Here is a 24,192-nt window from a genome sequence, read left to right on the forward strand (position 1 = left end):
TTATACGACTCATAAAAGCCTCACCATAAACCTTTACCAGACAAAAAAGAAAGCATCCATTAAATTCACAATATGCCCTGCTAGGAGTTTTGGATCTGGTATTCCAATCCTAAAAGTACCTGTGATATCGTGATTCATAGTAAGAAATGCGTATTTGGACTTCATCCATGGTCCTGGTGTGGAGCTCCTAAAAATCCTGGTCCTAAGTGATGAGAGCGATAAAGGTGTCTTCTTGTTATGTGCACAAGGTAACTTTTGGACCCCACCTGAGGATGGGCGCTGGTTGCTAGGGGAACCAAGCAAGTGATCAGAGGTTAGAGCTTTCAGTCCCATCCCTCTTAGGGGAGGTGGGAGGGTCTGGAGACCAAGTTCAATCACCAGTGGTCAGAGATTTAATCAATCACGCCTAGGTATAAGGTCTCCAAAAAAATGGCTGACCTATGGGCTTCTGAGAGCTTTGCAGTTGGTGAACACATGGAGTTTTGGGGACAGTGGTGCATTCAGTGCATGGAAGCTGTTCAACTCTACTCACATACCTTGCCCTAGTCATCTCTTCCACCTGGCTGTTCTTGAGTTATAGCCTGTAATAAACCAGTAGTAATCTAGTAAGTAAAGTGTTTCTCTAAATTCTATAAACTGCTCTAGGAAACTGATGGAACCTGAGGTGGGGGGAACCAAGGGAACCTCTAATCTATGGTTCGTCAGAAGCACAGGAGACAATCTGGACTTGAGATTGGCGGAGGGGGCCAGGAGCCAGCAGTTTTAGGACTAAGTCCTTAACATGTGGGATCTGAGGTTATCTCCGGTAAACAATGTCAGAATGGAGATGAATTATAGGACACCTACTGATGCTGGAGAATCACTTGGTGGTGTTAGAAAACCCATCTGAATTGGTGTCAGAATCTATACCCTAAGTCTCGGCCTCCCCAAATGACCAATCATAAGACTTCTGCTTCCATTTCAAAGGAGACTACTCAACACTTAAGTTATTCAACCTTTCTTCATCATTTTTAAAGTAGTGAGGGTAACGAGTTTATAACTTCACTATCTCAAATTTATCTAGCTTTCCTAATTAGCCAAATAGCACATTTATTTTTTCATGCTAATTGTTAAAATGTTAACAACTGAAAAATTCATTCTTCTTTTCCCTGCATTGTTGGTTTTTACGTTCAATGATACATCGCTTTAAAAAGAGTTGTGAATCATAACAAAGAAACACTCCCTATTAATAGTTTATCTCCTTAATCAAAAATAATTAATGGGGCGCCTGGGTGGCTCAGTGGGTTAAGCCTCCACCTTTGGCTCAGGTCGTGGTCCCAGGGTCCTGGGATCAAGCCCTGCATCAGGCTCTCTGCTCAGCAGGGAGCCTTCTTCCTCCTCTCTCTCTGCCTGCCTCTCTGCCTCCTTGTGATCTCTATCTGTCAAACAAATAAATAAAATCTTTAAAAATAATAATAATAATTAATAACTTTCAGCTTTCTTTATATTACTTAAGGCCTACGTAAGCCCTAAGGCTGGAACGAGAGTGCATATTAAATGTGGTTTTCCTCCCCTTTTCAAAGGTAAGATAACCCAAATAAGTCCTTCAAAGTCCAGGCAGTTTAACTCTAGCATCTTGATAGCAATTAGGAGAGCAGAATCAGAAGATGAGGGCAATAAGCAAAAGATACCAGAGTTTCATTATACAAATGTGAAGAGATCCCCATTGATCTGGTAAAAAGTAGTATTTTCTGATAAAGCTAAAAATCTCGCAATCGGTGGTAAGGCCAAGAAAGTCCTTTACCCAAGAGTTTATTTTATTCCTCTATTCCTGAGCACACACAAGGCACCACAAGGAGCCTCTCTCTCCTTTCATATCATTGCCTACCTTGACTCTTCTGATTCTCTGGGCTGCCACTGCTCATCTTCCTTGCAAACTGAGGCACTAAGGGGATTTAGAGGAATGGTAGGGAAAGATCTAAGAAAATAGAGCCTTTCTGATTCTGGTTTGCAATCATAATCCCAACATCAATCACTAATATTTACTGATAATTTAAGGCACAGTGCTAAGATGGTGTGCATGAACTCAGTTAATGCTCAGTGCGACTGTAGGAGGTGAGTATGGTAACTCTCCCCATTTTGCAGTTGAGGAAACTCAGGCACAGGGTAATTTCATCAAATTTAACCACCAACAATTTTTTGCACCACTTTGATGTACCACTGGGAAAAACGTGCAAATCAATCTATGACACAAGTATAAAATATATTTGGAATTCAGAGATGTTGAAATGCGGGTAAAGAAACGTGTGTCTTACAAATAAAATATGGAAATAATTTTCACAAGACCATGGGTCTGAATGAAATGAACCCTGCCCCCTGAGTTCCAGCTGACTGCACCAGGGACTGATATGGGAACCAGTAGCCTGTGCAGGCAGCTTAAAGGAAGCCTGCCCAATAAGAAGCTCATTACTGAGTGGTGGCAAAGAGACCCAAACAAATCCTCTTTGGGAAGCATGAAGTGGAGATAAACCAAGATAAGTTGAGTACTTCAACTCACAATATTGCTTCAAGCAAAGCTGAGGAAGTGTTCTGGGCCTGTATGAAGCCCACTGTCTACAGATATCTTAGAAACTGTTTGGCTATTTTGTTTGGCTATTTTGGATAAATGAACTGACTTCTCATGATACCCCATTTTCCCATTTAATAGTTTCTTCCTGAGAAATACTTTTCATTTTAATCATAAGAAAACAGTCTAAAACAAGTCCCACTGCCACCACCTTCAAGTCTGGTAAAGTAGTCCAATACAAATCAAAAAGGTGAATAGTAAGAAAATCTTCAGAAAGTTGGAAATGGGAAAAAGGGAAAAAAGCAACCGTGAACATGTGATCTTGGAGAAAACAAGATGGGTTAGCAGCAGATCATGAAGGGTGGAAAATAACGTGATGCTCTAGAGATCAGGCCTCCCCATCCACACTGCACTCTGAGCTCTGCAACTTGGGGCAGCCATGGTGCTGTTCCTAAGACCTCCCCACCTCAGCCATGTGCTGTAGGATGGAGGAAGACACCTTATACAAAATAGTCATTCTTTCAGCTGGTCAGTGATCTAAACCTGAATACAAAAGGATGAGCTAGACAAATAAGATTTTCTTATTAGAAGTATAACATCCTGGGAGACATAAGCTGGATGATGTTTGGGAGATATGGGGCTATAGTAGGCATGGGAATGAACAATCTAAATCAAGTACAGGTACCCGAATGTTTATAGCAGCAGGGTTCAAAATAGCCCAAATATGGAAAGAGCCCAGATGTCCATAGACAGATGAATGGATAAAGAAGATGTGGGGTGTGTGTGTGTGTGTGTAATGGAATATTATTCAGCCACAAAAAAATTAAATCTTACCATTTGCAACAACATGGATGGAACTTAAGGTTATTATGCTAAGTGAAATAAGTCAACCAGAGAAAGGCAATTATCATATGATCTCACTCATGGGGAATTTAAGAAACAAAACAGAGGATCATAGGGGTAGGGAGGGAAAAATAAAATTAGACAAATTCAGAGAGGGAGACAAACCATAAGAGTCTCTTAACTATAGGAAACAAATGGAGGGTTACTGGAGGGGAGATGGTGTGAGTGTGGGGGTGGGGTAACTGGGGGATGGGCATTAAGGACACATGATGTGATGAGCTCTGGGTGTTACAGGCAAGTGATGAATCACTGAAGTCTACCTCTGAAACCAATAATATATTATATATTAACTGAATTTAAATAAAATTCTAAAAAAAAAAACCGTGCAGGTGGAAGTTATAAAGAGATGTAACCACGATGAGTGGAAAAGGCACGGAAGAGCCAACACCAAGGAAGACTGGTCTTGAGTTCTAGTCCATTTCTCTTTCAATAAACCTTTTATTTTCCTGGAGATACGTCCAAGCGGGTCTCTTTAACTAAAGCAGACTCAAGATGCAACAGAACCGCTCACACAAGCCAGAGAGTGAGAAGGAAATAACTAAGCCATACTGCACCATTTCAACAAGACCATGATGTCATTAACATCAGAAAAGGCCTGGGGCTTGGGGCTCAGGAAATGTGTCACTCTCAAGGCACTCAGTCTTAGAAACCTGTGTTTGGTAAGGGAGGCAGATTTAGGGGTTTTTGAGTTCTCTTCTTTTATTCACATGTTCCTTTCCCGGGGCCATAACAAAGAGTTCAGAGAACACTTGGGCACAGGGACAAAGTACATGGTTCTAGGAGCAAAGATAAGCAAGATATTTTTTAACTAGAGTGGTTCCGCTTACCCTCTCCACTCAGGGATGGTAAACAGCCTTTAACACCGTGGTGCTTTCAGCACAGGATAAAGAAAAGCCAGTAATGGGGACCCAGCATGGAAACGGTGGCCCCTGTCCAGTCTACTGCTTTAATAATGCCCATCTTCCTCTTCTACCCCCATTACCAACATTCAGTCCAATTCAGTTAAGAGTTTTCCAGAGACAGTCTTGGTTTCTGTTATACCTGCTGCCCTAGTATAGTTACTCACAGTGCTCACATTCACTCTCAAGGTATCCCAATTTGGCAATAAACTTTAAATTATGCAGTCACCCTAATTTTGGTTCAAGCCTCTGTCTTCTCCCATTTTATGTATCACAGGAGAAAAAAAAAAAAAAAAAGAAAGAAAGAAACCTGTCAATCACAAGTGTGCAAAAAAAGTCTGAAATGAGAAAAAGCTAATCTTATAATAAAATATGTAATCACGGAGGCACTTGAATGGTGCAGTCAGTTAAGCATCCAGCTCCTTCTTTGGGCTCAGGTCATGGTCTCAGGGTTGTGGGATCAAGACCCATGTCAGGTTCTACACTCAGCTCGGAACCTGCCTGAGATTCTCTCTCTGTCCCTCTCCCTCTGTCCCTCCCTCTGTTTGCACATGTACACACACTCTCTTTCTCTCTAAAATATATAGATAAAAATCTTTAAAAAAATTTATTATTGTTACAGATCACAAAAATCATCAGTGTTAAAGGCAAGACTTATTAGACGGAGGCAGTCTGATCCCAGTCCTGATTTAGCCAGTCTCCTGACATAATCATTACTGCCACTGAATCAGCTCAACAGTCCCCCAAATAATCATCTTGTTTGGATTCCTCTAACCCTCTTCATCCTCTAGGCAGAAAGGGTATGCTAACGCATAAAACTGCCCCATCGCCTCACTATCTAACTCTTCAGTGACTCCCCACTGCCCTCAAGAATAAACCTCAACTCCACTACCAGACCCACCAGGACCAGCAGAATGGTGCATGCCCCTGCTTATGTCCCCCACTTCAAAATCCACAAGACAGCTCAAAATCCCTCCTGAAATTCCTCATTGCCCACGAGTCAAAACTCTGGGACTCAGACAGTCCCATATGGAAATGGATCAAGCACAAGAAGTGCAAAGTGGTGGGAAAAGAGATTCCAGACCCACATCCCACCCTCACTTGGGTCCCGCACTTACAGAGACCCATTCCTAACGCTTTGCCAGGTCTCCAGGAACAACTGATATATGACATCAAATCACTCCAATTTTAAAATAAAAATAAATCTCAGAGTTAAACATGAGGCATGTATGCCTTCATGACTGGTGCTGTAGTGTTTTTTTTTTAACCATTTCTAGAAAGAGGTAAAAGCTGGGCATGACATCAGCACCCTGATCAAAGTCTGAACTCAGAACACCAGTTCATCCTCCATTAGCATTCCCCAAAGCCCACCTGCAAGGGCAATGCCATTTCACAGATGCTCCAGCACTCCTGAAACCCTCCAGGTAGTGCTTTGTAGTTGGGCAGACAGTGAAGCACGCATCTGTCTATCTCTTTGGTACATGTTTTGACTATGGTCTATTCTTTAAGTGGCCTCCCACCCCAAACTTTTGATGCATATGAGGTCTAGAAGCCATTACTACTAAGTCAACACCAACATGTGCAAACATTTCTAGAACGAGCCACATCCAAGGGGTGCAACCGAGCTCCCCATGTGACCTTCCCCGTTGCTACCTTGGGCCTCTACAGAACTTCACTTCATGCCATCTGTGCAGTAATGAACAGCTGGAGCCCAGGAGGCAGGCCTTGGATTCTCTGAGCCTCAAGTTCCCCAGATGCAAATGGAAAAATAATCACTGCTCTCTCATATGGTTGTTGCAAGGATTAAGTGAAATAAAACATATGGAAACACCAAGCTGGTGCCTAACCCTGAGATGGCAGCAAACAATACTTGTTTATCAGATCTGAGAAAGGAAAATGTTTCTGGCTTAATAAAGCTTAAGAAAAATGAAAGTAAATTTAGCTTCAAATTCATTGCAAAAGAATTAATCATTGTGAGCCAACTATATCATTATAATGTCAAATGTACTCTTTGTAACCATCTATGCAAATTATTCCTTTTCAGAGAACAATAAATAGAGGTTCAGCCAGGTTCAATAACTTGCAAAGCAAGAACCTGGCAGACCCAGGATTTCAACTTAGTTCTATCTGAATGCCAAATTCATAGTCTTTCCTCCTCTGTTAGTCTGTTTCCCAGACTCTAAAGCAGGGGAGGACAGAGTCAGGTAAGAGCCTGGAAAGGACAACCGTGCAGCACTGATTAGTACACCTGAGTCAACATGAGTCCAAAGGACCAAAGGTGCCTGCCACTCAGGGCAAAGAGATGAGGAAACGTAAGCCATCAGTGCAACCGGCCGGTTTAGCCCCAAGAGGACCCTTTAATACAGCTTAATGTTTCAACAGCCTAAGTGGCTTGTCAGCATGAGACCGGTGACTCCCGGGCACTGTGATTTTAAGCAGATGACTCTGTGACCCCTGGACACCCGTTCCCTTACAGGTATCACGAAGACAGTACAACCCTCTCTGCAGGTTGTTGCAAGGCTTAAAGAAATAATGCGGCGCCATCACTCCGCCTGGGTCTCGGGCACATATGGAATGAACAGTCCTATTATGAAAGCCCTCTCACAAGCAGACTTTCTACATCCCCTTCCTTCCTCTCCTGACTCAATGATCAGCATCATCACTCCACTTCTGTTACTTTACCTGCCTCTGGCTACTCTCTGAGTACCCCACCCACTCACTGGGACCATGAAATCTTATTGCAGACCTAGTCAGGCCAGCCAGGGAAACTGGGGTGTGTAAGAAAATCCCTGGCCTCACAGAGCTTACAAGCTTTCCTTGGAGGAGAACAAGGAAGACTGACCATAAATAAATACACAAACACACACACAGAGTAAACCGCCAGGTAAAGTGTTATAAACTGCTAAATAAAGCAAGAAAGGGGCAGAGAATAATCCCCAGCGTGAGGGAGAATCAGATAAAATAACCTGTGGGCACTGAGAAAGTCTGGTCTGAAGATTTAACATTGAGTTGGAGAGGCGACTGGAAGAAGGGAACACCGCCTGAGACCAGAGGGAATGGCGAGTCAGAGGGGAGGGCACAGCAGGTGCCCCAATGCAGGAAGAAGTAGTGCCTTTGAAGACCAGCAACACAGCTCTATTGCAGCTACAACCCCTGGTATAATTACTGGCTTACATGCCAATTTTGCCACCAAACTCTAAGCCCCCTGAAGGCAGGCCCCTGCATCTCCTTTCTGCATTCACTCAGTCACACAGTGTTCATTAATGAGGTGCACCTATATATCCAGCAGTCTCTTAAGCACTGAATTTACAGGGAAGAACTAAATCAATATAGTTTCCAACCTCAGGGAGCTTACACTAAATAGCACTGGGCACAGCCTAAGTACTCAGAAAATGAACTAAATGGCAAGTTTTTTGGTCATGGATTTCTATGCACGCTGAGTTCTAGGCTTTCTACAGCCTATCCTCTTTCCTCATTTGCCTAAAAGATGACCGTCAGCCGTCCGCTTCAGTTTCTCACCTGCCTTTCTTTCCCTTCTCGGAACCAGGCTAGGGGCAATGAGTCCTCTGATCTCCCCACCTTCTCTCTGCCCTCTGTCTTTGCATGCAGCCCCCTCCACCGGGAATGCCCTCCCCATCTCCATCTTCTTCACCAGACTAACTTGAGTATTATTTCCCAAAATTTCATTAGTATATTGATTTTACCATTTGCTCAAATGTGTACAAGTGTCTCAAGTTCTCCAGGCAAAACATTTCCATTGAGTAACAGAAAGCGATAAATCAAGTGACAATTCCACACTGAGTAGTAAAGAGAATTGAAGCCTAAATGATCTGAGGCTACTTACATAATCTCTCTTCCTCCCCAAGATCTGAGATATTATTTCAGGGACTTTCTGGGCATTGTGCCTACAGAACTGGGCTAGGATACGGGGGCAGCAAAATTCTCACTACTCAGGGTGTGTGCACTCCATCACTGGCCGGTAAAAGGTAAGTTTCATTTACAGTAAATAAAACCCATTTGGGACACTCAACGGTCTTCCCCACACAGAAGGTCAATAGTTTAGCTTCTAAATTATCTAAGATAGATTTCCTTTTCTAACAGCAGAAATTGCAGCTGTACTTCATCTTTTAAAAAAAAAAATACGTATTCTTTGAGGCAAGAAGGCAAGGCACATATAGGTGAGTCACAACTTCAAACGCAGCCTCCACAGCCACATTTGGCTGATAAGGACTTGCCCAGAACCTTTAGGCCTTCACTTCTAAAAGCCACACATCCATCTTTCTTCTCCTACTTCCTGAAAGAGGAGAAAATTGAGCTGGAGCCATCCATTTTGAAGTATACAACAGCAGGAGTGTGCGTCTAAGCAGACGCGTCCAACATTATGCGCTCCTCTCTCAGTTCCCGGACAGCAGCTCTGGGCTTCACAGACAACCACACGATGATTCTACACGTGCGGACCTGATAACAGTGTTTCCCACAGTGTCTGTGCTCCTCTCACAACAGGGCAGCTCTGTGAACTTCACCCTGCCATTATGAGAGGGAAAATGTACAGAAGAGGCAACAATACCAGGTTTAGAATTATCATGAGCTATTTAAACTCTGTGCCCTCGACCAAGATTTCCCCTAAGACATGACCTACGCAATGGGCTCTGTGTCAGTCCGTGTGTCCACTGTGGCCGTGCCTTGCTGTATCACCCTGCCACGTAACACAAAACCCTGTTCTCCTAGCTGGCTAGTTTGGACATGGGAACATGTCCTTTATCTGTGAAAAGAGCCCTAATAGGGGTTAGATCTTGACTGGGGTGCTGAGTTCACAGAACATTCTCTTCAAAAGTTTCAAAGCCAGACTAGGTCTATAATAATAAGTACACAGTACAGTGATTAAATGCCTTGTTTTCAGCAACCAGGACTGGGGTTCAGACCAACTATTTTTTACAAGCCAAATAATTTGGGCAAGTCACTTAACCACTCTAGGCTCTTTCAAGTTCCTTATCAGACACTGCAAATCCCCACCTGATCTAGCCCCTACCTACCTCAGATGCCTATTAGGACTACCATGTTCCCTTCTTTAACTACTTGAACATATTGAGCTCACACCCACCTCAAGGTCTTTGCACTTGCTGTCTTCTCTGCCCTATACACTCTTGCCCAGAGTTTCACCTGGTTGGCTAATTTTCGTTACTAAATTCTCAGCTCAAACGTCAAAAGTCACCTCCAGGATCTCATAAACATAATGTTAAGAATGTGAGTCCAAATTGTGCAATTCCATTTACAGAAAGTACAAAAAGGAACAAGACCGTGGAATGGTGGTGTAAGTCTGGGCACTGGTTATCCTTTCCAGGGTGGAGGTAGCAACGAGTAGGAACATGAGGGGGCCCTCTGGGTTACTACTAAATGAAGAGCTTTTTTTTTTTATCTGGTTCTAGTGACCTGGGCATGTTCAATTTGTGAGAACCCATCAAGCTATTCACTTATAATATGTACATTTTTAATACATGCGTTATACTGCAATAAAAAAATTGGGCCAAAACAAAGCTAAAAACCCCACTTTGTCAAACTGAGTTTCCCTTGACCATCTAATCAACACTCTCATCTTCTTGGCTAAGCTTGTCATTCTCCATCCTATGATCCTATTTAATTCTCTTCTTTGCCTTTGTCCCTGGCTAGAAATCATCTTACTGTTTGTGTATGAAAAGTCAAACCCGGAATTCCCCACCCCTATGAAAATAAATTATGATGTGGTCATGTACTCTGCCTGCTTTATTCACTAACCCTAAATATCAGCACCTAGAAGAATCCTGTTTACCGTGTAGACTGAATAAAAAATGTATGTAAAATAAGTGGCTAAAGGGGCCCTCTAAAAATATAACATCAGTCATAAGTCAAAACACTGAAGCCAAGAGCAGAGGAAACAGAAAATGTCAATGACATGAAACCTTGGGAATAAGTGTCAAATGTTAAACTTAACTATAGGAGGTGGTAAGTAAAGTATCATTCTAGGGGTATCTTTCTGAGTGGTTAAAGTTACTTCTCTAAAGCAGAAACAGGACCTTTTACCTCGGTACACACAACAGCTTGCCCAAAGGTCCAATACAAAGTAGGTCTGAGTCAAGAATGGCAACAGATTTCTAGACACTTAGGATTTTTAGGTTTTGTGGGGAAAAGGGTGGGGGTCATGTGCATTGTAATGTTTGCACTGTCAAGGGAATAGGTAGGCACAACATCAAAGGAGACTCAGATGGAGTAGATACTAAGAACTATCCAAGAATTTGAAAAGTTCCTTACACGTCATGAGCTATTATGCTCAGCTATTATTGTCAATTCTAGAATGTTTAAATAGAAATAATGAACGTGTGTCAGTAGTTCTAGAACTTGGATGTGATATAGTTCCTATTTGGCATGCAGACTAAACTAAATACTGACATAATGCACTTTCATGAGGAAGCCTATACTCACCAAGCAACAGCCTGGTGTAATAGGAACTTAAACTACTCTGCCACAAACAATAACCTTGAACAAGTCATTAAACTTCTTCAGGCCTTGATTTTTTTACACCAGTGAAATGAGTTGGTCGGACTAGATGCTTGCTAATGTCCAGCTTGCAAGATAGTGGCTTGGACACTATCTACTGTTCCCAACTTAAACAACAACAACAAAAAAAAATCCTCATCTTTGAAACCATATATTTACGGGATAACACATAGGCCGCAAGGAATGTAAATCAAGGCTACTAGATGGGGTGAGGTAATGGATCCTTTAACCTAGTCTTCTTACGGAACCAAAGCTAACCATCCCCAACCAGATTCCCTAGAGTGCTGTATTCAGGCTTTCATTTCTTGGTTAGGCAGGAAGCCCAATCACACGTCAGCTGAACACTTCAGTTTCTCTGCACAATTACTTGCTTTGCTCGAGTTTTCACTGCCCTGGGCCCCATGTTTCTCATCAAGTCAAGTCTACACTCAGAGTTAGCGCCACAGTTCTTGTTTTTTGTAACACTTAAATAATGAATAGGACTTGATCACCTGGAGGTATTCTCCTGACTCTATTACAGTAGTTATTAGTGATTTTAATTAGACAAACCTGCCATTCCTTGTGCTATCCCACCATACTGTCAAGTGCCTATTAAGGATATTACAGTAATACGTATTAGCACCTTTTAAATTTACATTAACAAAAACAGAGAAATGAGAAGTCAGGAAATGAAAAGAGAAGGCTGGGAAAAAAAAAAACCTTGCATGTGTTATAATTAGCCAAAGCTTAGAGTAACTCAAAAAATCATTAGTAGCTATCTTTTTTTTTTTTTTCTAAAAACTATACTATGCATATCCTGGTTAAATTTGCATGAGTGATAATTTGCCTCTCATACATTAAAAATGGAAAAATGAACAAGGACCTTGCTCTCTGTGGCTCAGCCCCACACTGCCCTTTCGTTCAAAGGGGAAAGAGGTTATTTACAGAGAATCAGAAATTGAGCAGTTGAGTGATTTCTCCAAGAGTCATCACCAACTCAAAACTCCCCAGAGGGCTTCTGAATACTTCGACTCTCACCGTTCTGGAGAAGGTAAAATCCACTGGAAGCCAAGCTCGAACAGCAGCGAGCTATTCAGCATCCAACCGGGCTCCCCTAGGTTTCTATTCTCCATAAAGGAGAAGAAAGTGGACAGGGCCAATGCTATGTCGTGCTTGAGACGGGGCGGACGGCTCCTTGAAAGAAGGGAGCGCATCTCCCACTTTTCTCCTTGACCCCGGCACTTCACCAACTCAAGCGTCCTGCAGTGTGCCAAAGCAGTCCCCCTGTAGAAAGTTCCTCAGGGAGGTGAGTTGCTAATACCAACCAGGCTGGGTTCGTTTCTAGCAATATTCATCACGTGGCCTAACAAACGCGCTCAAGGGTCAAGACGTTCCCAAAGCTCCACTGACAAAGCAGATAATAAAACCTCAGGACTCCAAAACCCGGCCCAAGGAACTTCTTGACTGGCCACTCGGCGCCAGGTGCCGTGCCGGCGCTCTCCACGTGAGCCCGGGAAACCGACGACAGCCCTGCTGAGGACTCAGCGTCGCCTCCCCTGGACCCCGGAGCCACACCCGAGGGGAGGACTAGGGAGTCCCCCGTGCGCCCGGGCGCCGCTCCGCGCGTCGCTTCCAGGGGTGCAGCGCCCGCACCGCCGCGCCCTCGCCGCCAGGAGGGAAGAGGCGGCGGCGAGGAGGGCGGCGGGGCTCCTGCCGCGGGGCGCGCTCACCTGAGACCTGGCCGCCAGCAGCGGGGGCCGAAGCATCAGGTCTCGCAGAAGTTTCCGGGCCTGCGCTGCTGCGGGGGACGCCATCTTAACCAGGAAACCCGGCGCGGGGGAGCCCAGTGCGCGCGGGCCGCGGAGGTCGGGAGGGAGGAGGCGCGAGGGAGGAGAGGGGCGGGCCCGACCGGCCCCCACCGGGCCCCCCCTTGCGCCCCCCCCCTCCCTGCGCCCCAGCGCCCGGCCCCCTGCGCCCGGCCCCGCCCCTCTTTGTGATCAGAGAGAAAGGCGAAGTGGTTTCCCTGGCTCTGCATTCTTCTTGGGGCTCTGGGATTTCTTAGGGATCCTAAGACTTGATGAAAAGCACGTCAGGGGTGCTCCTTCCCTCGGGCAGGCCCCGCAGAGTAGGCGGTGAGGAAGGTTCACAGATTTTCTGCGCTCGCAAAGTTTAGAGTGTAGTGGGAAAAGTAGATAGGTATTGACGATGATGCAAATAAGGATTTAAATGACTCTCACGAATAAGCAAAACACAGGATTTTTAGGGCAATGAAACTGCTCTTTATGATGCCCTAATGGTGAATACATCTGAGTATGTATTCATGCAAACCTATAGAACATCCAACACCTAGAGTGAATTTTAATTTAAACTAAGGACTTTCCATGATAATGATGTGTCAATGTACAAATATGATAGACAATGTGTTGATGTGTCCACTGTAACAAAGTACACCACTCTGGTGGAGGGTAATGACCAGTGAGAGAGGCTAGGCCTTTGAGTGTGAGTGTATGGGGGGAGGGGAGTGGTGGTATTAAGGGAAATCTCTGTACCTTACGCTGAATTCGGCTGTGAACCTAAAGCTGTTCTTTTAAAATTAAAGACTTAAAATTAAAAAAAAAAATAAAATAAAATGCTATCATGGACAGTTCCTTACTTGGGAGTATAGCAATGAAAAGGGAGGAATGTGAGGCCCCTGGGTGGCTCAGTCAGTTAAGCCTATGCCTTCCACTCAGGTCATGGTCCCCGGGTGCTGGGCTCAAGTCCAGGGTTCTGCTGCCTGTTCAACAGAAAGTCTGCTTCTCCCTCTGCCCCTCTACCCACTTCTGCCCATTCTCTCTCTCTCTCTCTCTCAAGGAAGTAAATAAAATCTATCCAAAAATAAATAAATAAATAAAAGGAGAGAATGAAATATCTACCCTTAGTGTTTCCTGCATGAGTTGCATTTTAAAATAAGCAAAGAACCCAAAATGCTAATGAAAAGTCCATCTCTGCAAAGAACTCTTTATAAAGCAGGAAGGAGAGAAGGAGTCCAGAAATCGCCACTCCATTACCCTTAAATAGTAATTAATGCGGGTCACACTCATTAGTGAATGCACCTATTCATGGAAAGTTTGTGGTGAACTTGGCAATGAAGGCATCGGTCTGTTCCATCCCTACATCCCTAAAATTTACCATCTCGCAATTCTCAAGGCTAGAAGTCTGAAATCCAGCAAGCTCTTCTCCCTCCGGGGACCCAAGGGAAGAATTCATTCCAGGCCTCTTCCAGCTTCTGGAGGCTGCCCTGGGGTTCCTGGGCTAGCGGCCACAGCACTCCAATCTCTGCTCCATCTTCACTAGAATTTGTGGGGCTATCCCCAAACTTCCTCTGCTTAAGTATACACATAAGGTAACCTAGGGTACGTTCTTCTTCAGATCTTTCAATTAATCACTTCTTTGGCCATATAAAGTGCTATTCACAAGCTCTGGCATTTGGAGGTGGACATAACTTTTGGGGGACGCTACCATTCATTGCACTGCATGTGTCTTCAACTGGCATGCACTTTGAAGCACGTGGCATCACTTACAATGTTTTCTTGCCACTAAAGGTATTTGAATTTAATGAAGACTATAGAGTTTATGGTCATTTATAGGAATATTGGAGATAAAGAAGTAATATAGAAGGCCTCTCTAATGAGGCAACCCCAAAATGTGGAACATTTTGTCTTAGGACAACAGATACGGTTTTTGCGTATGGAAATCAATGGCATTTGAAAAGGTGAAGGAGGACTGTTCTAGAGTGAGAGAGATTTAAGAACATAAGCTTAACTAATTAAGGACATAATTTATGATGCTTGTATGGATCTTAATCAGACCAAAGCAACTGTAAAAAGACCTCTTTGGGTCATTGGGGAGAATCTGATTTTGGCCTGGCTTTAGATGATCTCACAGCATTAGAATGAATGTGATTAGCTGTGCCAATGGCGTTTCTAGTTGTGTCAGGCATGTCTTCCCTAGGTCCTGGCTCTGGCCTCCCCAGCTCCGTGTTCACTCTAGCCCTTGTTGTTGTGAGCAGAGTTGTACAGGTAAAACTCTGCAACTCTCCTGTGGCATCTCCCCTAAACTGCACCGCAGATCTCTCACTTTCTGGTCTACTCTGTTGCCTCCTGAAGGACACCTGTGAGAAACGTGCCACCCATGCTAGCTGGGTCTGAAGAATTCCATCGTATACCTGGGAGTGTAAGAGTGTTAACACCCACCCCATGGGGCATCCTTGAGCAAGGCATGGGAGTCAGAGGATAAACACTCCCCATTTCAGTCACTTGATACACAATTGGAATGAGATTCTACAGTTCCTCAGAGGGTTCTCGACAGAATTAAGCCCAGGTGCCCATAGGTACACCCTTGGATTGACTTTGCCTCCTCCTTGGTTCCACTCTTCTCAGTTCCCAAAATAACAACTTACACCCAAGTCCCTGTTTTAGGCTTTCCTTTTAGGGGCACACTAAGCTGAGACTATGATTATGACAGAGATTGATCATTTAAAAGACATGCATATTGAGGTATTTAAAGGTGAAATACCACAATGACCAGGTTTTTTTTAAATTTTTTTTTTTTTAATTTATTTGCCAGAGAGACAGTGAGAAAGAGCATGAGAGGGGAGAAGGTCAGAAGTAGAAGTAGACTCCCCGTGGAGCTGGAAGCCCGATGCAGGACTCGATCCCAGGACTCCAGGATCATGACCTGAGCCAAAGGCAGTTGTTTAACCAACTGAGCCACCCAAGCGCCCTACAATGACCAGGTTTTATTTCAACAACAGAAAAGCAGAAAGAGAAGGAAAGGGGTCAGTGAAGCAAATGTGGTGAAATTACTAGATCGTTGAAAGTGAGTGTCATGTCTTTAGGAGAATATGCTTGTGACATTTCCCCTGTTAGGGCACATCCATCCTCTTTGCTCAACAGACAAAGGAGGCTTTCAGTGCTGTGTCCCTGACTGAGTTAGGAGAATGCATTTGCCTATAATTTCAATAAATAACAGACCACATGATTATTATTAATTTGCTTTGTTTTATATTGCCTTATTTACAATAGGTTATGCCACTGATATTAACAATTCCCAAGGAGTACTGATGTGTATTAATACTATGATGGGATAATAACTTGCACATTGAACTTGTTTTACCTGTCTCAAGTAGAACTCACCACAGCCCTGTGATGCTTTCTCTCTTCCTTTCCCTTGTCATTTACTTTTTTTCCTCATTATTCCCTCCCTCTCATCCTTCTTCCTGGTTGCCCTCTCTTCCCCTCCCTTTTCTTTGTTCTTATCCTTAACTTTAAAAATAAAACCACTAGTTAGTTTACCAACCCCCCCCCCCAAAAAGGCATGGGGGGTGGTTATTCATGAATAGCTGAGAGTTGCAATCCAGGACAATGGAGCTAGAGCAAAAATCATAAGCAAGTTCACCAAACAAAAGGGAGGAACACTCATGGAGGAAAGGACCTGGGAGGCTATTATAAACAAAAAATCCATTGAAGTGAACTGGGTGTAAGAAGTCTAGTGGCTTCTCATTGGCTGAGTTGTGACTGCCTTTCATTAGCTGGGCTGTTGCCAGGGCCAGAGAACAGCCTTTCTTTCTCCTGCTGGAGTAGCAAAGTAGTACCTCAAGTAGTATCCTGAGAAAAGTCCATCTCTTCTGGTTTGATCTGCAATTGATCTGCAGTGGTAGTGGTAGGGCAGGAAAGCTCTCCCTGCCAGTCTCCCAATTTTATTTTAGTGAGATTTCCCTTCAGTAATCCTCTCTCCCTCTTCCCTTCTCCGCCTACCCCCACCCACTGCTCTTAATTGCAACATTCTTTTTTTTTTTTTTTTTTTCCACTTCATTCTCACCCCATATGTGTGACTCAGGTAAGTTGCTTGAGGTCTAAGCCTAAATTTGTCCATTCATAAGATAGGCATAATAACTGCACTTTAACAGTGAGGTTAAGGTTAAGTGTTTGTTTGCTTACTGGGCTCTGCCTCTGGCAAATAGAAAGTGATCGAAACTGTTGTCTCTTATGGTTATCACTGTTACTTATTACTCTCTTTAAATGTAGTGGTGACTATGACCAATGTGATTACCACATCCATGGTGTTTATCGTGAAGCTATTGAGAAAACTGAAACAGGCAGCTAGTAAATGGCAGAGCCAGGGTTTAAATGTAGACCTGGTTGTTTAATTTGTTTAATGATTTATTTATTTTCATTTGGGGCGGGGGGGAAGAGGGAGAGGGGGAGAGAGAATCTCAGGCAGTCTCCAGGTTTAGTGCAGAGTCCAGCAATGGGCTCAGTCTCATAACCCTGAGATCATGACCCAGGCCAATATTAAGAGTCAGATGCCTAACTGACTTAGCCATGCAGACACCCCTAGATCTGACTGTTTTTAAGCCAAATGACAAAACTGAATTTAGTAATGAGTTTGATTTCCTTTACTCAAAGGGAAACAATCCATGAATTAGGGGAATATAGTGCCTCACAAGCAGTAGCACGTTTTTCTGGAAGGGTTTAGGGCAAGAGTGAGCTTTACACAGCATTAGCAGAGGCGACATGGAATTGGGCTTGGTTTGCTAGGAGGCTAGCAGGTCCCACTTTCTTGGGTAATGTAAGCTAGCTAAAGTTGAGTTGGAGGATTGTGTTGGTATGTGTTAGGTTCCCTGACAGGGACATATTTCTCCTAAGAGCAGGCTGACTTCGGTTTATTTGTGATGTTGGCAGGACTGCTGTGGTAAGTATCTGTTTTGTGGGTCCCAATATACAAATTCACTTGATCACAAGGTTAGCAGCCTTCTTCATTACTTTAATGTTTTAGATCAAACTATCAATCAGGATTTCTTTTGAAAGCAGTCTCAGAATTCCCAATAATTAATTGTGTGTTGTCATATCTATATCTGTAATCTTTCTAAAAAGTGTCCCAATTTATTGACATAGGTCATATTTTTGCCTTCCAAGAGTCTGGAGTTTCAAAGTAAAACTTTGAAAATAGAATATAATTTAATATTGCTCTTCGCTACATGCTTCTTTTCTGGAAAGTATGACTCAACATAATGTTTTTCCAAGACCTTGATTATTTAGAGATGTGCTGGCAAAAGTCCATAATTTCACATGATTTCTACTTGCCTGAGTGGATAGGTGAGTTCCTCATGCCCTTGACAGGAAAAGCGAATGAGACAATTAAGAATTGCAAAATGGGGTGCCTGGGTGGCTCAGTGGGTTAAGCCTCTGCTTTCGGCTCAGGTCATGATCTCAGGGTCCTGGGATCGAGCCCCGCATCAGGCTCTCTGCTCAGCAGGGAGCCTGCTTCCCCCTCTCTCTCTGCCTATTTGTGATCTTTTTCTCTGTCAAATAAATAAATAAAAACTTTAAAAAAAAAAGAATTGCAGAATGTCCTAATAATTTCATGAATAATGGCAATTATTTTGCATGATTCTGGCCCCAAATCTCTTCCAGGTCAATAACAGGTATTTCCACCTGCAGCATCTTTTCCTGATCAGTGGGTTGTGGGGGTGTTTGATGTGTGGGTCTATAAAACAACAGAAAAAATATGTTGGTCTCTGTCCCAATTCCAGGCACAGAGCTCCAAAACCCTTGGAATTCCCTGGGTTATAAGGACATCTCTTGTTCCAGTGAGGCAACTCTTGGTGGGCTCCAGATAGCCTCAAGATGGCGGCAGGTCACTGGAAAGACTAAGCCATGATTGGAAGCTTGGAACTTTCAGCCCACCTCCCATCTTCTGGGAAGGGGAAAGTGCTGGAGATTGAGTGACTGATTGACTGATTGACCAGGTATATGTGATAAATCTCTCCATAAAAATCCCAATAGTCCTGGGTTCAAGGAATGTCCGGGTTGGTAAACATCACTACATGCTGGAGAGGGGCACACCCCAACTCCATGGGGACAGAAGCTTCTATGTTCAGGACCCTTCTTCACCTCACCCTGTGTATCTCTGTATCTGCCTATTCATGCGTCTCCTTTTTCCTTTATTGCATAATATATTGAAGATATAAGTAAATATTTCCCTGAGTTCTGTGAGCTGTTCTAGCAAATAACCAAACTCAGAAAGAAGGTCATGGGAACCTCTGATTTAGAACTGGTTGTTCAGAAGTACTGGTGACATCCCAGGATTTATGATTGGCATCTGAGGTGAGGGGCAGGGCAGTGTTGTGGGCCTGAGCCCTTAACCTGTAGGGACTGCACTCTGGTTAGTGTCAGGATTGAATAGAATTGAATTGGATTGGATTGAATTGAATTGGTGGGACACACCAATTCAGAAAGAATTCCCTGGTGTGGGGAAAACCTCAGTCAGCTCAGAGGGAGAGTTTGATATTCTAAAGGAAATGAGATCAAATTACTAAAAACTACTGACATGAAAGTAAGGATTTATTATAAAGTATTTGATTATAAGTTAAAATACAAGTTGTATTTCTAAAACAGAAAAAAAAAAAAGTGAAACCTATTTGAGCCCCAGTTCTGAAAGCTATAATTTTGAAAGTTCAACATCGGGTCCTTTCTGTTGCCAAATTAGATAAAAGCAATTCACTTGTTTGATCCAATTCGTCCTAACTTGTCCATCTGACTAATTTCACATAGTAAGAACAGAAAGGCCTGGTTTGACTGTGTACCAGGGGTCTTAGTCAGGATTCCTTTTGTTGTAAGAGATAGAAACTGAAGCCAAGCCCATAGTATTTATTAGCTAAGATAAAACACCCCAGAAGGAAAGAGTACCCATTCTTTAAGATAACTGGCATCATGGACCCAAACATCATGAGGAGTCTGTCTCTTTCTTCATTGCTGGTCTGAATTTCTCTCAGCTTGACTTCTTTCAAAACACTTTTTTTTTTTTTTAAATAAGATGAGGAATTTAGGTACTCAGAGCTCTAGTATCACATCTTAACCTCTCTTGATTAGTTGAAAGAGAGTCCTCATCTCCCAGCTCAAATTCCCAGCTCTAGAGCATATTTGTGGACCAGAGTTTGTTCCCATCTTGAAGGAGGGGAGCAGGGTTTTTAGAGCTGCACACTAGTCATTGACCAGGTTGCCCTGAGGGAATATAATCTAGATATTTTAAGCTCTGCCTCCCTAGAGGTGAGGCAGCCCTAGTAGCCCAAGAGCAAACCTCTGAAGAAGGTTGCAAACCTCTGAAGAACCAGCTATTTGCAGCCTAGCCCAGGGAAGTTGGGGATTGGGCACACAGCTTTGACTGGTGATGTCAGCAGTGCATGCATTCCTGAGCAGCCAAAATGTTGCTTCTCTGTGATTGGCAACTCCCCAGGAGAACCATATTTTTGAGCCAAGAAAAAGCTGTTTACTGAAAAAGGGAAGATCCTGTTACGTGAAGAAGAAAGTGATGATGAGCAGACAGAATAATAAACGTCAATTCTGTATAGCCTCAACTCATTTGGACTCAACAAACTTAACCCCAAGCAAGTTTTTCTTTTCTTTTTTTAAATTAACATATAATGTGTTATTTGTTTCAGGGGTCCAGGTCAGTCTTACACAATTCACAGCACTCACTATAGCGCACACCCTCCCCCATGTCCATCACCCAGCAACCCCAAACCAGTTGAGTCAAGTTCATATAAACACACATGTAGAAAAGGAATTATTACATTTACTGAGAATCTACTGTGTCATTAACACTATTTTTGTTAACAGAATTATCAAGGTATAAGTAGATAAAATAAGTGGCACATATTTAAAGTGTAAGTGTGATAAGATCTGACATGTGTGTACACTCATGTAACCATCTCAGCCATCAAGATAATGTGTATCTCCATTTCCCCAGAAGTTTCCCTTTCTTGTCCATCACTGCTGCCTCTCCTGATTTCCCCATCCTCAAGCAATCCCGCATGGGCTTTCTGTCACAATAGATTATTTTGTATTTTCTAGAATTTTACATAAATAGAACCCTGCAGTGTGTACTGTTTGTTCTTAGTCCAGCATAATTATTTTGAGATGAATCATGTTGTTTTTTGCATCAATAGTTTATTCCGTTTATTGCTGAGAAGCATTCCATTGTAAAGATATAATTTGTTAGTCTATTCACCTATTGATGGAATCTAGCCCTTTCATCTTTCATATATATTACATTTATATGTCATATTCTTTCATTGGTTCTATAATTTAGGTTTAATGCCCATTTTACAAAAGAGGTATTTGTGCTCAGAGAGATGAACTAAGTTACCTGATAAATCAGTTCCTGAGGAGTAGAGCTTAGATCTCAGGTTTTTCCTCTCAACAAAGCCTAAGTTTTTTCTACTCTCTCCACCCTTCTAAGAACATAAATAGACACCAGCTGATTGTTATCCACTTTAATTGGTAAAATGTATATACTGAGAAGCTTTCCAATTTTATGCTCTTGCTTAAAAGTCTTACCTTTAGCTTTGATGCTTTCCTTATGCCATAACTGGGAAATAATTAATTCTCTTCTTTCTTTCCTCTTGAAATTAGTAGGATAAAGTAATTCAGTAGGATGCTTCCTAGAGATTGCCCAATAATTGGTCATTTTACTGCACTCTACCAAGTCATTTGTCTATTTCACTACTGAGCTGAACAGCTGATATAAACCAAGGCAGCACTAAGTATGTACCCTATTCAGATGCCTTGAGATTTCAGGGCAAAATGGGAAATGATACAAGATAAAAAGCAATGGGAATTTCAGCAGGTTTCTCCATAAAAAAACCCTCCCATCTCACTTCCTAGATGATTGTGCCCACACTGTGCCCACACTGGCACCTCAAATTTATAAATTTATGTCTTGGACTTGTATATGTCCAGTCTCCCCAGTTCAGTTGTAAACTCTTTGAAAGCATCCACCAAACCAACTCTGTACAAAATCTGGATGTCCAAGCTTAAAGTTTTTTAAATTCACTCAACCCAGAGTGTATACATTCTAACTTTCCAGCCTAAAGTCTTTAGACAAGGAGATGCACAAGAATACAGTTTGAGAGATTTAGCTATTTTATAACAACCTCATATAGCAGTGGGAACTGAAGAACTCATCAGACAAGGAGCCAGAGGGAAGATGAACAAAGTCTAGGTTATTAAGAATGCAGCACATTTTTTTGGAGTTCTGCCCATATCCCCTATGTCCTCACCTCTATCCCTAATGTCCTCACCTCTGTACTCAGAAGGCTACTTGCTGAAATCCCTTCAATTCTCTGTGGCTAAGGTCATTTGTCTGCCTTTGGGAACAGGCTTGGCCAGCATGCAGGACAAGCAAAAAGTACAGAAAGGTTAATTCCTTTAGAAGCAATCCTCAACCGTTAACAGATTATTGGTGGATTAAAAACTCCAGCCTTCTCACCCCTTGGGTGGGATAATTCTGACGGTGTTCTACTTAGTCTCGTAGAACTAAGTGGGATTGAGCCCCACTTAAAGTAACAGTCTCCTGCTCAGTAAATCACCTATCATTGTCTTTCTTCTCTTCTCTGTCTCACTTCCAACACTTCCATCTGTGTTTCCTGGAATCACTTCCCAAATCAACTTCCTGCACTAAACTCCTTGTCTAAAAGGCTGCTACTAGAGAAAGCCAAACAAAGGCAGGCATTAAGGAGAGTATAGTTACAGCAACCACTGTAGCAAGTACAAGCATATTGGTTTCAGTGCTTCAAATGCATTTACCCATTCAGTAATGTAAAAGGTAAAGAATGTAAAAGGTAGGTGCTTTTATTCCCCTTTCACTAATGAGGAAATCATGTCTTTGAAAAGTCAGGACTTGCCCAAGGTCATGCATTAAGCAGCAGAGTCAGGTCTCCCCAGGTCTGAAGGACTCCCAACTCTGTTTTATTCACTATCAAAACTCTCAGGTCAGCCCCCCTTGGAGTTGTGGAGGGCGCAATTAATACAAGCTTACCTAATGGTCCTGGAAAACATAAACATCTTTTTCTTACATGGTTGATAGGGCCCAGGAAAGAACTGAGTGTGTTGTAGCTTCCAGCAGAAACTAGTGAAATCGAAAAGATTTTTTTTTTTTAAGATTTTATTTATTTATTTGACAGGCAGAGATTACAAGTAGGCAGAGAGGCAGGCAGAATGAGAGAGGAGGAAGCAGGCTCCCTGCCAAGCAGAGAGCCTCATGCAGGGCTCAATCCCAGGACCCTGGGATCATGATCTGAGCCAAAGGCAGAGGCTTTAACCCACTGAGCCACCCAGGCGCCCCCAAAAAGATTTTTTTTATTTGTTGTGACTCTTTGGAAACCTTGACATGTAGTTTAAAATGAGCATTAGCTCTCCTAGCTGTGTTTGCTGAAGTAATATCAAAATGATACCCTATTCACATTTCTGTCTACCATTCATTCTAGCCTCACTGGTGTGCTGATGAAATTACTGTAAGTGAACATTCTCATTCTGTGCTTCTCATTATTGAGGAAGGAAACTCAAGGAGTTCCCAATATATTTTATTTTTTTTTAATATGATAACACATACACACTGTTTTCCTTGTTCTTCAATATATGCAATTTATCTATCAGAGCAGCTTCTATTTCTTATTCATTCTTATTCTTATTTTTCATGCATATGCCAGAGAGAAGGAATTTTAACCACTGAAGGAACATTTGTATAATAAAAGTGATCTCTGCAATTCCTTCAGCGACGAGCAGGAATAAATGATCTATAGATTCTTAATGCATTGCTCCAAATATGAGTTTCAATTTGCACAGAAGTTTCAATAAATTGTTCTGTGTCCCTAAAGACCTAGAGATGCCTCATGGGATATACTGCAAAGGATTCCATTTAGAAAGAATTTTATGAGCAATGTATTCTCTGCACTTGTCTCCCCTCTGTTAATGGCTAACGACACTGAATAATACAAGCATGCTGTTTTTCTTTTCCTTTTAATAAGAGGTCCAGCATGAACTTTCCTTCCAAGGTTTCTGAATTTTTCAGAATTTAGCACAAACTTTTCATTCAAGGATTTAAAAGTACAATACAACATTGAGACCAAACGAGAGCTTAAACTCATTCAGCAATTAACTTTATATTTGAGAAGTAACACCATTACACTAAGTTTTTATCTGTTGTACCTTTATGATATGTTTATCCACTTCTTAGGCTATAACTGAGGCTTAGAAAGGGTAAATACTTTGTTAAAGGTCACACAACTGTCACAATGTTTTAATGTTAGCCAGAAGTTTTGTCATTTTGTACCTTTATAATCCATTCTACTTAGACTTATCATATAGTCACTGCCCTGCAGGTTGGTCTAAACATCAAATATTTTGTCTCTAAAACTTGGCACTTGTTCCAAAGGTGTTAAATAGTTTATTCTTTACATTATGTGACTGAAGGCTTTTCATACGACTTTCCTGGATGTAATGAGTGTTACTA

The 24,192-nt window shown here is 42.5% G+C and overlaps 1 protein-coding gene across 1 annotated transcript in view; it reads right to left on the reverse strand.

Annotated features, from left to right (window-relative positions):
• SUCLG2 (succinate-CoA ligase GDP-forming subunit beta) overlaps window positions 1-12,758 on the reverse strand; it is a 260,932-nt gene extending 248,174 nt beyond the window's left edge. The window contains exon 1 of the mRNA XM_059390128.1: window positions 12,588-12,758. Coding sequence (XP_059246111.1) covers window positions 12,588-12,671 — 84 coding nt within the window. The 5' untranslated portion in view covers window positions 12,672-12,758. The remainder of the gene's footprint in view (window positions 1-12,587) is intronic.
• Window positions 12,759-24,192: the final 11,434 nt, after the last annotated feature.

The sequence above is a fragment of the Mustela nigripes genome, chromosome 2, assembly GCF_022355385.1.
Source record: "Mustela nigripes isolate SB6536 chromosome 2, MUSNIG.SB6536, whole genome shotgun sequence".
NCBI classification, from domain to species: Eukaryota; Metazoa; Chordata; class Mammalia; order Carnivora; family Mustelidae; genus Mustela; species Mustela nigripes.